Source organism: Cydia splendana, chromosome Z (assembly GCF_910591565.1).
Source record: "Cydia splendana chromosome Z, ilCydSple1.2, whole genome shotgun sequence".
Classification (NCBI taxonomy): domain Eukaryota; kingdom Metazoa; phylum Arthropoda; class Insecta; order Lepidoptera; family Tortricidae; genus Cydia; species Cydia splendana.
In genome coordinates this window covers 18,194,030-18,208,550 of record NC_085987.1, presented here as the reverse complement: position 1 = coordinate 18,208,550, position 14,521 = coordinate 18,194,030, and the positions used below count along the sequence as shown (strand labels likewise).

The 14,521-nt window shown below is 40.0% G+C and overlaps 1 protein-coding gene across 3 annotated transcripts in view; it reads left to right on the top strand.

The window, feature by feature from the left end:
• The window catches only part of LOC134804714 (probable multidrug resistance-associated protein lethal(2)03659), a 36,658-nt gene that overhangs the window by 15,389 nt on the left and 6,748 nt on the right, over positions 1-14,521 (top strand). For all 3 annotated transcript variants that reach the window (XM_063777874.1, XM_063777873.1, XM_063777875.1), the window contains exons 12-25: positions 4,093-4,184; positions 4,397-4,553; positions 4,636-4,832; positions 4,921-5,003; positions 5,722-5,845; positions 7,381-7,536; positions 7,866-8,032; positions 8,114-8,293; positions 8,526-8,673; positions 9,119-9,269; positions 9,704-9,931; positions 10,424-10,587; positions 13,312-13,446; positions 13,952-14,107. In XM_063777874.1, the coding sequence (XP_063633944.1) occupies positions 4,093-4,184; positions 4,397-4,553; positions 4,636-4,832; positions 4,921-5,003; positions 5,722-5,845; positions 7,381-7,536; positions 7,866-8,032; positions 8,114-8,293; positions 8,526-8,673; positions 9,119-9,269; positions 9,704-9,931; positions 10,424-10,587; positions 13,312-13,446; positions 13,952-14,107 (2,138 nt within the window). The remainder of the gene's footprint in view (positions 1-4,092; positions 4,185-4,396; positions 4,554-4,635; positions 4,833-4,920; positions 5,004-5,721; positions 5,846-7,380; positions 7,537-7,865; positions 8,033-8,113; positions 8,294-8,525; positions 8,674-9,118; positions 9,270-9,703; positions 9,932-10,423; positions 10,588-13,311; positions 13,447-13,951; positions 14,108-14,521) is intronic.

Sequence of the window (14,521 nt, the reverse complement as noted above, 5' to 3'; positions counted from 1 at the left end):
TTAGTGTGCGTCTTGTGACACTTGTGACCAAAGAATATAATACTCACTAGGAGAAGAACGATAACTCCATACAAAAAAATGTCCCTTTCAAAAGTTCGTTTATACTACTAGCGCTCTGGTAGAATACCATTGTAATTAGAATTGACAACCCGTTTAGCCTAGCGGGTATTGGCAGTAATCCTGTTCAGGAAGCTAATGGTCCTGGGTTCGAATCTCGGAGAGGGAATTTCTTTTTGTATTTTTTCTTTTTTGTTGGGGTCAGGTTTTTAAGAGCCCATCAACGTGCACACTAGCGCCACTGCTAAATAATCGTGATTATTTAAATTTAGCGACAGGTATTTCAAAAAGGGGGCCGCTACTGACTGTATTGTGTATTTAAGTACCTTTTGAATACACCAAACTAGTTTTTATGTTGCTGGATTAGTCGATCTATGAGCTCAAAACAAAAACGGCCGTTTTAACTTTGGACGCGTAGATTGACGAATCCAGTAACATAAAAACTAGTTTGATGTATTCAAAAGGTACTTAAATACACAATACAGTCCGTAGCGGCCCCCTTTTTTAAATACCTGTCATTAAATTTAAATAATCACGATTATTTAGCAGCGGCGCTAGTGTGCAGGTTGATGGGCTCTTAAATTAGCATATCACAAAAAAAGAAAAAAATACGTTAAAAGGTAATGATTAGGTACTATATTTAGAATTTTGTCAAATATTCGGCAACAAAAAAGTATATTAAGATATAAATATTTTCATTCCTATTATGATTACTGTATATATGTTAGGAGCAATACATATGAATACATACATTGATATGGCAAATGGTTACAAGTTGTTATTACATCTATCCGGTTATCGGACATTTTCTGCTTCACAGCTCCGCGCAGCGTTCTTGTTCACCGGTATCCCGGTAGTCTGGATATGCGGCAGATACGTGCCCTTTGAGCTTTTTCCAAGAAATCATATGACGGCCCAGGATTATATTGTTATCTCACGCTCAAGCCATCTGCTGATTCACTCTCTAAAACAAAACAGTCACAAATTAAACAATATAATCTAACTGCCTAATTACTAACGTCGCTAATTGCTACCGGGTCTAAATTTACCAGCTTAAACAATGTGAGGTTTTACATCTATGATACATTTTGATTAAAATTTCGGACGCGATATAGCGTCCGCGGGACTTACGGGGATAGTAAGATTAAATTATTATATTTGAATTTGGCAATTAGTACGCTCATTTTTATTTAAAGATTAATATATTTATGGATTTCTTACCTTGAAATTATCGCGGTTTCTGGTTTACTACAACGGGTTAATTTTAACTAAGTCTGTGCGAAGACGCATTTAGATATGTTGCTCGTACATATGAATCGTTTTTATTTTTAAAATTAATAGGTAAATAAATATATTTCAAGTGAATAAATCGTTTTATATGAAAACTGATATTTTTGCGTTAAATGACTTTAATGACAGCATTGACATTACAGACTTTTGTCTTGCCTATGTTCTTACCGGCCAGACCCAAATCAAGGCCTATCAAAGAGGCCTATTGACAAAGATTTTTTTTAATTTTATCATGGAGGGTAGAGGCACGTCTACCCTTCATAGATTTTATGAACATAGACAAAGACAAACTAAAATAGATAATAATTTACATATGACTTCAACTACTTCATAAAATACAAATCAAAATATATTAGATAAAATAATTGGATTTGTTCCTAGAAATCGTATAGACGAAGCCAGTTCTAGCAATGTTGCTGTAGTAAAATATTTTTATGGTAATTACTGGCAATCCTCCTCTAGGAACGGAGCACACATGTACAATTATGAAGGGTTACGTCATTCCAAGGAAGTCAATAGGCCTTGCTTGTGACTCGCCCGTACACAAAAAGAGATCGAGGTTTGCAAGATTTGTCTTTGACGTGTGTCATTTTCTATGTCGTCATTACAGATTGGATTTATAGTATGTAAGTGTGTGAGAAGTGCGAATGTGTGCACCTTTCCCCGCGCAAAAAATGGCAGAAAGGTTTGTACGGTAAGATATCGCTTGGGCCCATCCTTCGAGCAACACCGGCTTCCGACACATCGGAAGGGAGGGGCCCAAGCGATATCTCACCGTACAAATCTTTCTGCCATTTTTCGCGGGGGGAAAGGTGCGCACAGTCGCACTTCTCACACACTTACATACAAAATCCAATCTGTAATGACGACACAAATACATAGAAAATGACACACGTCAAAGACAAATCTTGCAAACCTCGATCTCTTTTTGTGTACGGACGAGTGACAAGTGTCACAACACGCACACTAACACATTTTCGTTGAAGTATGTTATTGTATTCTGAGAGATGAGAAGTCGGATTTGTCGCTCGACCGATCCGCAATTTGTACTGAGCGAGCAAAATCGATAAATCCAACAATTACATGAGACTAAAATATAATAATTGTGTTTGAATGTAATTAAACGTATGATATGTAAAAAACAATATTACTTACATATGAAATGTAACACTTTCTTTTTGTATATTTGATGTCCCCGACCTCTTTTTATAACAAAAAACCGAGCAAACAGGCATTTTTGTGCAGCAGTGTTCACGCGCGCGTCTGGACTAGGTCTAGTGAAAAATCCAAGTGCAACTAGTTTTATTACCCGCGCTAGATTAGATTGACGCGCTAATCTTGTACCTCGGCAGAGGGGAAATAGTGCGAATGCCGCCTCCCTTCCGTGTTGCTCGAAGGGCCCATCCCTTCCGACGTGTCGGAAGCCGGTGTTGCTCGAAGCCCCAAACGCGTTAGTTCCGCGTAGCATTATTCCCGGTAGCATTTTTCCCCACCCGAATTTCGAATTTCTACCCATACCCTTTTTTGTCATTCGCTTGTTTCTCTATTCTCAAATTATCGCAACATTTTTGATTTCTTACGCTATAATTTTCTTATAATTAATACTTTCCAAGTCGTTTTTTTCGCATTCTTTTTATTTCTTAGGCGATAATATTGCCATGTGGTCCCACCGCACTGTTTCTTTTCAAAAAATATTTAGTTCACAACTTAGCTAGGCGGAGCCCCGCTTCGCGGGGCTCCTATTTCTGGGCGGTTTGCCCTTCGGGCATCTGAAGCTACCTGACGAACCTAACCTACCTAACCTATTAATTTAGTGTGACGTCCATGAAACCATTACACTTTGGGGAAAAAAGTGTAGGTAGGTTTTAGATTTTTTGAAAAGAAATGGTACCATGGTAATATTATTGCCTAAGAAATAAAAAGAATGCGAATAAAACGACTTGGAAAGTATTAATTATGAGAAAATTTTAACCTAAGAAATAAAAATGTTGTGATAAATGTCAGTAGATCATATTTCATAATCATAATATAATAGAGATATAAGCGAATGACAAAAAAGGGTATGAGTAGAAATTCGGGTGGGGAAAAATGCGACCGGGAATAACCGATTTGCATCGGTCTGCCAAACTGAAAGCCAGTCCAGACGGGAACAATTTTTCGCCAATCTGCTGATCAAATCAGGTGATGCGGACGCAAAGACCATCAATTTTATTTTAGTAGGTCGTCGATTATGACCGATACTAACTAAACCGGTGCGGACGCAAGAATACCAATTTGTGACGTTAAATATTCGTCTTTGGGGGCATTTTTTTTTATTTAGAGCGCTCAAATATCACCTTAAATCTAAAATTGGTGATTAAATTGGACATTGACGCCAATTTATTTTCTGATGAAATTGGTTTATTTGATCATCCCGTCTGGAGGCCGATTTTTGAATTTCGATCGCTCGATTTCGTCACTCGAAAATCGTCGGAAAACGGCGAAATGCTAATTTTTGAAATACGAGCGATCGATATTTCGAATCTATGGGTATTGACCACTCGGTTTCAATTCTATTAGTAGAATTTAAACGCTTAGTAGTGGAGATATCATTTAACGAAATACACGAAATCGAGTGGTCGAATTTCAAAAATCGACCCCCTGGACTGGCCTTAATTAATTACATAATAACTTACTTGGTACTCTTACCTACTATTTTATTCCCATTTGGAAATTCCCCAATTCGAATGAATGCTGTAAATTTAGGTAAAGACAAGGTGATGGTAAATTTCGAAGGAGCGTCTAGCAGTTGGATTAAGTCGAGCGACCAGTATGATGCCGAAGACATTAATCTTCAGGTACCTACCTAAAATAGTAGTGACACGTTTTCATTGAACTACAGTGTAGTTACATAATATCACGTAAATTATTGTAGATAAATACGTACCTACTTAATAGGTTATTAAATTAGAAGAAAAATTTAACTTCTTTCTTCATTTTTAATTAGGGGCTAAAATATACAGTTTACATAATATGCCTGAACAGTGTTCAAATTAGATATAATGTACAGATATATTCTTGTTCGTTGACGACGATAATCGGAGCAGTGGGATCGGGCAAGTCCACGCTGCTGCATATGATTCTGGGAGAGCTCCCGTGCCGCACCGGGTCGCTGACCACCGCCGGCACCGCCAGCTACGCTAGCCAGGAGCCCTGGATGTTTGTCGGTCAGTAACCTACCTACCTACACCAACTCACTACAATACATTTTACTTCTTCGTTTTAATATAAAGAGATGTATTGTCTTAGGTTCCGTGCGCCAGAATATTTTGTTTGGCCAGCCGTTTGTAAAATCCCGCTACATTGAGGTGTGCAAAGTGTGCGCACTCGAGAGGGACATCTCGCTGTTCCCCCACGGAGACAGAACCATTGTGGGTGAGCGCGGCGTGTCTCTGAGCGGCGGGCAGCGCGCGCGGATCAACTTAGCCAGAGCCATTTATAAAGACGTGAGCTTCAACATTTTTCCAACTTTCCTTACCTATTGGTTTGTATTCTTGTAAGACAGCATACCAATACCATTATCACAACTTTCAGGCGGATATTTACTTACTGGATGATCCACTTTCAGCGGTGGATACTCAAGTTGCTAAACATATATTTGAGAAATGTATAAAAAGGTAGGTGCAATAAACAATATACCATACCTATTCGCCACAAAATAATGTACCTATCTTGCACAAGGGCGTCGCCAGCTGATGGGCTAGAGGGGGCTGGGGGGGGGGGGTGATTTTATATGGCCGATGGCCAAGGGGAGGAGGAGAGGCACCCCCGCCCCTTTCCCTCCCTTGGCGCGACGCCCGTGATCTTGGAGCAAACTCACCTTCAATCACTTATTTTTTCGTCTATTTTCGAACAACACGTCTATCTTTATCGTAGTCCTCCAACGAATAAAATGAATATATTCGGTAGACTGTTAGATAAAATTCAACTCACTAGATGGCGCTGTTGATTTTGTCGGGGTTTTTAATATTAAAGGTTGATTATTGAAAGATTACACAAAGATCTTCCTCATCCTAGTGCTTTCCCTGTCATATAAGGAGCCGGACTAAGGAATTTGGCAACTTAATCCCTATAATTCGCGCATGCACTTTGACACATTTTGACGAATGCGACTGCTATTAGTGTCGCTTAACTTCAAACTCGGGTAAATCCATTCGACCCTTTCAGCAAATATCTACCCTATTACCTTTTCTTAATACCAAAATCGTATAATCTGACAGATGGATTTACCCGAGTTTGAAGTTAAGCGACTCATTTGACCTTCCCACCCAGAGGGAAAACTACAAGGTTTCCTAGCGATGTTTATGTCTAATATAAACGACGTTCACTTTACAGGTACTTGGCGAACAAAACCGTGGTTTTAGTTACCCATCAAATTCAATTTATTAAGTCTGTGGACAAAATAGTAATAATGGACAAAAGCAAGATACTCGTCGAGGGAGCTCTCAAAAATTTAAATGTAACGTACCTATCTCAACTCATTTTTCAAACAAAAGATCTATAAGTTATTAACGCACACTCCACACAGTCTTCCGAGATCCCAGACAAATTATGGTGGACATCCACTTTTTACTGTCAAGCGGAAATACTGCAGGACGTCCCACGACTTTGCCACGTGAAGCGGAAGTACTTTAAATACTGTATATAGGAAATTTTACTGAAACAAGGCTTCATTTTTATTAGGGTTCCGTACCCAAAGGGTAAAACGGGACACTATTACTAAGACTCAGCTGTCCGTCCGTCCGTCCGTCCGTCCGTCTGTCACCAGGCTGTATCTCGTGATCTGTGATAGCTAAACAGCTGAAATTTTCACAGATGATGTATTTCTGTTGCCGCTATAACAACAAATACTAAAAACAGAATAAAATTAAGATTTAAGTGGGGCTCCCATACAACAAACGTGATTATTGACCGAAGTTAAGCAACGTCGGGCGGGGTCAGTACTTGGATGGGTGACCGTTTTTATAGATAATGGTACGGAACCCTTCGTGTGCGAGTCCGACTCGCACTTGCCCCGTTTTTTTTTAAACAATACGAACTGCATTCAAAGAATTTTCAATAACCACCTATCTGAACCGGGAATAGAACACGCTAAATGCGGTAATAATGAAAAAAAAAGTCGGCCATTTTGAAAAATAAAATATGCCAATCGCCTCGTCTCGGAGCCATCTCGGAGCCCGCTATGACATTTGATCCATTTGATCGGACAGTTTAAGAGTTGCCATACAAGAATAAAGTGGCCATATTTTCCGCCATCTTGGATTTATTCGATTTCTTTTTTATAGTAATTTAGAGGCCTCTATCTCCCGCAATGCAAAATCTCAGCGCGCTAGGACCATTTTTAAAAATTGGCCGCCATTGTTACCACATTTAGCGGGTCTATTCCCCGTTCAGACAGACGGCTCCTATATGCTGCCCCCTAAAGTTCATGCACGGGGCCTATTGGGCCCGTCCGAATAACTACAATGACTGATCATTCGTCAATTGTTATCTTAAGTACTTGGGGACTTCCGGTTTGAGCGCCATCTTCATGGTCACGCGTCGTGATTAATTGCTTTGTTTTTTGCTCATTAATATTGTTTAAAGTGTAATATTGATAGCCTATTATACAGTAAACTAATGTGGTAGTGTGCAGTGAATGGAGAATTAATCTTGAAGCACGTTTAACCATTATTTTGGAGTCAACGGCCGGTTGTCCACGTGTTTCTTGTAAAGCCCGCTATCGCTTTACAAGAGCTAAATCACTGTACACTGTCTTGTACTAACCGTACAATTTCAATCGTATTACCCTGCTACTACGACCTTGATACTGGCGAAATAGCCCCAATGGGCTGAAGCCATAACCTTAAAAGAATGAATGAATCTTAAGTACTTGCAAATAACAACCACAAATAATTTCCCGTTTCTGTATGAGATTGGGTTACCTGTTCTGCTCCATTAGCATTCTGGCACAGAAGGCGGCACATAACGATTGTATAATATTATATTTTTCAGAAGCAGGAACTGAGCCTAATCCGCGTGATGACGGACAATGTGCGGGAGGTGCACGAGGAGGAGCCGAGCGCCAGCGCGGTAACCTCGGTGGCGCAGCCGAGCACCGTCAGCGCCTTCCGCAAGCACTGGTCGATGCTGCTGGACGACAAGAACGCGGTACGGCACAGATAACCCGTTGAATCACCAAATACTAAGTAGGCACTCGATGAATCACCTAATAATAGGTAGTGATACTATAATAAGTAATAATTTGGAACACCTATTTCGAGTATTAATAAAAATAATAACAAATAAAACAAATATATAACAAATAAAAAAATGATTGATTGATGAAGTAACTAAGGATATAAATATATTAAAGCATACGGCATTTCCTCCGGCTGCTACTGTGCCACCCGCCTAAATATTTACTTACATATGCATGCTTAAAAATATACTCACCTGATGCTATCTGCGAATTAAGTACCTATCTATGCTTCACACAGGATCTAAAACCAGAAGTAGAAATGCAATCTCTAGGGAGAGTGAAAAGTTCCGTGTACAAAGAGTACTTCTTGGCCGGCGCGGCGTGTCCTTACGCGGTTGGTGTTGCGTTCATGTTCGTGTTCGCGCAACTGTGCGCTAGCGGCAGCGACTCCTGGCTCAGCATATGGTATGACTACTCTCGTCTCTCCGATATTACCATCAATTTGGTACAATTAGTCAAAACTTATAAACATTGTGCTGTCCGCAGGAGCAACGCTGAAGACCGCTTGACTGGTGATGCCACTGTTGACAACATTATTTGGTCAGAGAGCGGCATGACCCGACAATTCTTTGTGTTAATATTTGGAATTCTCACTTTGGCTACTGTGATTGTCGCTTTACTAAGAGCGTGTATGTTCTTTTCATTGTGCATGCTGTCATCTATAAGGTGACAAAGTGAAATCTATTGATAAGTTAAGTAGTGGTGAAAAAAAGTACCTAAGTTATTTGCATTACCTACTTGGTTTTTCGCTTGTTCGCTTTTTGTCGCTGTGATCGCAAATTCATTTCATACAATGCATATGATATAATACTGCGCAGTGGATTTAAAAATTATACATATAGGTATGTACCTAAGTATGTACCTATAATTGAGATGTTTGAAAGTTTTCTGTTTTTAGGCTGCATGATAAAATGTTTGAATGTATTTCTCGGTCACCTATGAGTTTTTTCCACGCAAACCCTTCAGGAAGAATTCTTAACAGATTCAGCAAGGATTTGGGGGCCGTGGACGAATTACTTCCCCAGGCTATGATCGATTGCTTTCAGGTAGGTACTTCGCTTATTACATTAAAAGCCGTAATACACTACCGCACCGCACCAAGGTGTTACAGCTATTATCCTGCCGTCGGCCCTGAATTTAAGGCGAACCGCTTCGCCGGACACGTAACATTAGAGTTACGATGCATTTGACTAATTTGGGTGTGAATTGAATAACCCTCTATTACCTATCTACAATTTGTAATAAGTACTAACCTGCTGCACTGCGTATTCAGCAATGTACAGTCGACGTCAAAGATATGTTTACATTTTTCGCCTTATTATCAGAGCACGGAAAGGGAGAGAGCTATTTGCCTTTTAATATGACGCAAGACATGTCAAATTATAAGGTAAATAGCTCACCCTGTCCGACCTCTGCTTATTATTAGGAGTAAGTTGCAAAAGTGTAAACATATCTTTGACGTCGACTGTACTAGGAGCGAATTTGTTACAGATAATCCTAAATCTGGTCGGTGTCATCGTAGTGATCCTCGTGATGGACATCACTTTACTCATACCTATAACAGCCGCAATCATAATATTTTACATATTAAGAGTTATTTATATCCGAACGAGTGGTGCAGTAAAGCGCCTTGAAGGGATTAGTATGTATTTCACCCAAAGACTTTTTGCCCAATTAGTCATTACTATCGATCGACCCGCCCCGGCTTCGCACGGGTAAACCTTAACAAATTATATACCTACCTAACTACCTAAACTTTCCTTAAGAATCATTCTAGGTATTGATAAGTGAAAACCGCATGAATCCGTTCAGTATTAGTTTTCGTGTTTATCGCTAGGCCAGACCGGTCGGTCGGTTTGACTAAAACCTATGCCGTTGAGGTTGTGGTGTAGTGTAAAAGTAACTACATAATTATGTAGGAAATTGAAAGTATCGCTCTTCCGAAACTCTATAGTTAAGTATATAGATGCTGCTTGAAGCATCTTGCTGCAGTGGTAGGTACCTACCCATTGCAGTTGACTTCAACGGCAACACAATATTCAATGTTTCAACCAATTGGGTGTGTTTGTTGCGCAGCGCGCAGCCCGGTGTTCGGGCACCTGACGGCGACGGTGCAGGGGCTGAGCACGGTGCGCGCGTTCGGCGCCGAGGCGCTGCTGGCCGCCGAGTTCGACCGGCACCAGGACCTGCACGGCGCCGCCTGGTACCTCTTCATCACCTGCAGCCGCGCCTTTGGATACTTCCTCGACATCATTTGTCTGCTCTTCATCGTTTGCGTCACCTTCGGTTGTATAATGAAAACCGGTAAGCGGCTGGCAAATTCTTCAGTCACTGCAATGTTATATGACTAATATGACTTATGACGCTGTAGTAGAAAGATGTGATCGTGTCGATCTTTGACAGAAGACCGACTCACAAACACGCAGTACCTATTCTTAAGCTGCGACTAAGAAATGCCAAAGTAGCTAGAAATACTTTTATTAAAAGTAGAACAGAAGACGTCAGTTTAATTCGAGCCTAATGCAATAGAGTTCCTGTTATGAATGTTTTGTTTTTGTGAGTTGTTGGGTTACATACCTGTTTTGCCACTTTGATTGTCATGCACTATCTATTTGATACTGGCTGATACGCGGCTTCCAGCCATACTATAAAAGCAATGGACTTAGGGCGCGTAGTACCTACCATGGATTGGTGTGGCTGGTGCTGGTGTCTCATGAAACTATACTACAACTCTGAGCGACACGTCTCCATAAATGTTAAGCTAATAATGTTGTAATATTTGCGTTGGTTATTTAGATATAGATGCAAGTACCGTGGGGCTGGCGATCACGCAGTCGATATCTCTGACCGGCATCTTCCAGTGGGGCATGCGCCAGTCCGCCGAGATGGAGAACCAGATGACCAGCGTGGAGAGAGTGCTGGAGTACACTAACCTTACACAAGAGCCTGCTTTGAGAGCCGTAAGTCCCTGACCCTAAGCAACATCTTGCAGTCAGTTGGTCAATCCGCAGAGATGGAGATCAAAAAGATCACCGTTGAGCTAGTATAATCAAACACCTGCCTCGACGGCCGTACGCATTTATATAAGTACCTACAGATGGTACAAGAAGTTTTAACGTGACACGTCTTTAAAATTGGTCTGAAAGGTCAGGTGCAAAAACCAAATGCAAAAGCCCCTGCAGACGGGATGATCAAATTGACCCATTTGGTCAGAAAATAAATTGGCGTCAATCTCATCGAGGGTCCACGCGTACACAATTTACCTCTAATCATCGTTTTTGATGACTTGATGCTGCGATCATACATAACCATGGATACCGCCTTTAGGAACATTACCGTTCAAATTCTCGGGCCAAATTAGCACACATACACAATTACGCCTACATTCAAATAAGACGACGCGTTTACAGAGCCTGTAATCAAAGCTGGTAAACAAAATAAGAGTCATCTTTATTACACTAATGGTACATAGCTAAGTGTAGATGAAATGCATATAATGTCAATAACTACCAATCAGCGACATTAATCCGCTAATAACCTTCTTGCTGTACGTACTGGCCGCTGAGAGTTCGCGGTTCATATTTGATTAGAATATGACTTGGACAAGGATAGGTTTATGCCATACAGTGAAGAACCAGTCAAATAATTCACGTATAATAAAATGTTGTTATGACATGACAGACTAAAACAACATAAGTAAATATATCATTGTTGTATAAATGTATTCCGCTATAATAAGTATTTTGTATATTTTATTATCAATCTGCATGGCAGTGCGAAGTCACGTTCAGGTATAGTCTGTCCGTTTTTCGAAGATCAAGTACGCCATAGTAAATGTATGGCGAACTTGATCTTAGAAATCGGACTGGCTATACAGTCTGTAAAATTTACATGGGTACACGAATCGGGTCAAAAATATTTGAACAGGCGGAGTCACAATAAATACCCACTTTCAGTTCAGAATATTTTATATGTATATAGCCGGTCAAGCAAGTTTGTCAGTAGAAAAAGGTGCAAAATTAAAATTTTGTATAGGACCACAGCCGTTCGCGCGCTTACATTTTCTAAATTTGCCGCTCTTATAATATTTTAAACTTTCGCGTTTTGAACACATATTAACTCACATTATACGAAACGAAACTGATTTACTTACGTCGGTAAATCAAGGTAATTGAATATAATTCGCGTTAGACCCGTCTATAATGTGAGTTAATATGTTTGCCGCTCTTTTCTACTGACGGAAATGGCTTGAGAGAGAACCTACATATATGTGACAGTAGAGGGTGGATTCAAATGATCAACATTTTCAGATAATGTGTGTATTTGTTAAATTAATTCAGTGAAAGCATGATAGGAAAAATGTATCTACATATAGGAGACCGGGTATGATTATCTCACGGGTTATATCGCATGAATAGAACATATTCTAGATATCTTGCCAGGCATCAACTCAATTTCATGTCTCTCTAATTGGACAGCTTTTTTCCATAGTTCTCTGCGAATAGCATCTTGTGGGAATCTGAATGGAAAGTAATGTAAAATGACAATACCAAATTTGATTATTAATTTGAAATAACTAGGTAGTTTTTTTATAGCTCCATCTCATGAAATATTTAAAAAAAGAAAAAAAAACACCTGTTAGAAGGAATTTATTACTACATTTATAATTATATAGAAAATACCTAAACCAAACACAAGTTAATAAAATAGTCTACTTCATTTAGCATAACACCATCCCTATTATCCTCGCAATTTAAAAAGTCGTATACAGTTGTTACGTTTTAGCTTAGCACGGTAGTATTGAAAACAAATCGTCATGTTTTTTCCAAATTCTACTGAAGTTATCTGTTTACTACAAGTGAAAAGTGATTCCACTGTCCTTGGTATGAACTAAAATACTTCTGCACCACTTCACGACACATGAATATATTTTTAATTAGAAAAAAAACGTTGTTTTTATAAATCAATTTAGCCATTTGTCACTGACTGTCATCTCGGTGGTACTGAGATTGCCAATCGAGCAGTTTGTAAGTACCGCCTATCGCGGGGTAGTTTGCGTTGGGTCATAATTGAGCGGACAGAATACTTCCATGTATAGCATTTCGCTGACTTGATGACATTCAAGCGCTTGAAATTTTTAAAATATGCCACCAAACGCGCATACTATCCTCGAAAATTGGCATTCTTCCGCCCGCTCCTCAATTTGATCGGCCATATTAATCTTACGATCGAATCAAGTGGCTCGGCGCGGCGAGCCAATTTAATTTTTGCGTCCACGCCCCCTGATTTGATCAAACCATTTAATCGGATTGGGCGAAAGACTTCCCGTCTGGACTGGCTTAATGAATGAATAACTGTACCAAAAATGAAATTTTAGCCAAAAACTTATTTAATTGTTCTTTGTTTATCTAGACCTACATAATATTCTAAATGTCAAAGAACCTTCGCTACTCAAATTCTATGGTGAATGGAAAATAGTCATATAGGAATATTATGTAATAGGCATAATTTAATAGGAAGTTTACAGTCATTAAAAACAACACAATTTTTTTCAAAATATTATTAAGATGAAAGAAATATAGAATTGAAATGTTGTCCCCAAGATAGCCCAATGCGTGCGGGCATTTCACCGCATAGGTAACTATTTTGGTATTTACCAAACACTCACACCCTTTCTACCACAGGAAGAAAGAGAAAAACCACCCCCCGACTGGCCATCCGACGGTGCCATTCACTTCGACCAGTTGAGCCTAAAGTATGCGCCGGAAGGCCATTACGTGTTGCATAAACTGCAATTCAACATACAGCCTCACGAAAAGGTAAATGTTTGCATACTTGCATTCCTGCCTCTCAGATTACGTTTACCGAGGGTGGCAAGCATTTTGACTCACTGTTACACCATTTGTTTCCAAGTATCTACTCGAAATAACTACCTATCTTCTCGAAATTCATCTGTGATTCGCCCCTGGTGATACCTACGTATTCCTCGACGTGAAGCCCCCTCCACACTCGTGCGCGAATCGCGGCTTCGCGCCGCGATTCACGCACATAGTCAGGAGGGGGCGATTCACGCACATAGTCAGGAGGGGGCTTGATGATAACAACAGCCCCTTTCGTCAAGGGCAGGGTTGTCAGGCGTACGAATATTATCGTTCATCTACGATAATTTGGGCTTCGGTACGATATACGATCGTATGAGCATTAGCTTTTGATATGCCTTATTTTGACATTCAAATACGATAATTCACTTCCGCTCCCCTGGCTGCCCTGCCCTGGACGTCGGTGTAGTGTAGGTAGGTATTGAATCGGATATTGTCCCTCTAGATAGGAATCGTGGGCAGAACTGGCGCCGGCAAGTCATCCATCATTCAGGCCCTATTCCGGCTTGCTTATTTGGAAGGTGTAATCAGCATCGACGGTGTGAACATATCTTCTATCGGCCTACATGATTTGAGGGAAAAAATATCCATCATTCCGCAAGTAATTCCTATTTATTAGTCTATGATTTTGGCTCTCACTGATTAGAGTCTGTGCGGAAAGAGAAGAGTCGTAGAATGTATTGGATCCCGTACATTTCACGACTCTTCTCTTTCCGCACAGACTCTAGGCAGCCCGTAAAGACAAAGTAGAATAAACTATTTCTATACAAAATACAAATTAATTTTATCAAAATTAAATATGTCCCTAATGATGAGGGATAATAGAAATGCATCATCATCATCATTAGGAGCGCAGTCTGAGAGCATTTGAATGGATTTATTGTTACCCCACAATTTTTTATTTAACCTAGAAGTCTTTCCGGTGAACATAACATGGGCGTAATAAATAATATAAGTATGTCAATGTGTGGACCCCCGGGTATGTCCTTAAACTACGTCCAAGACCACCGGTGGA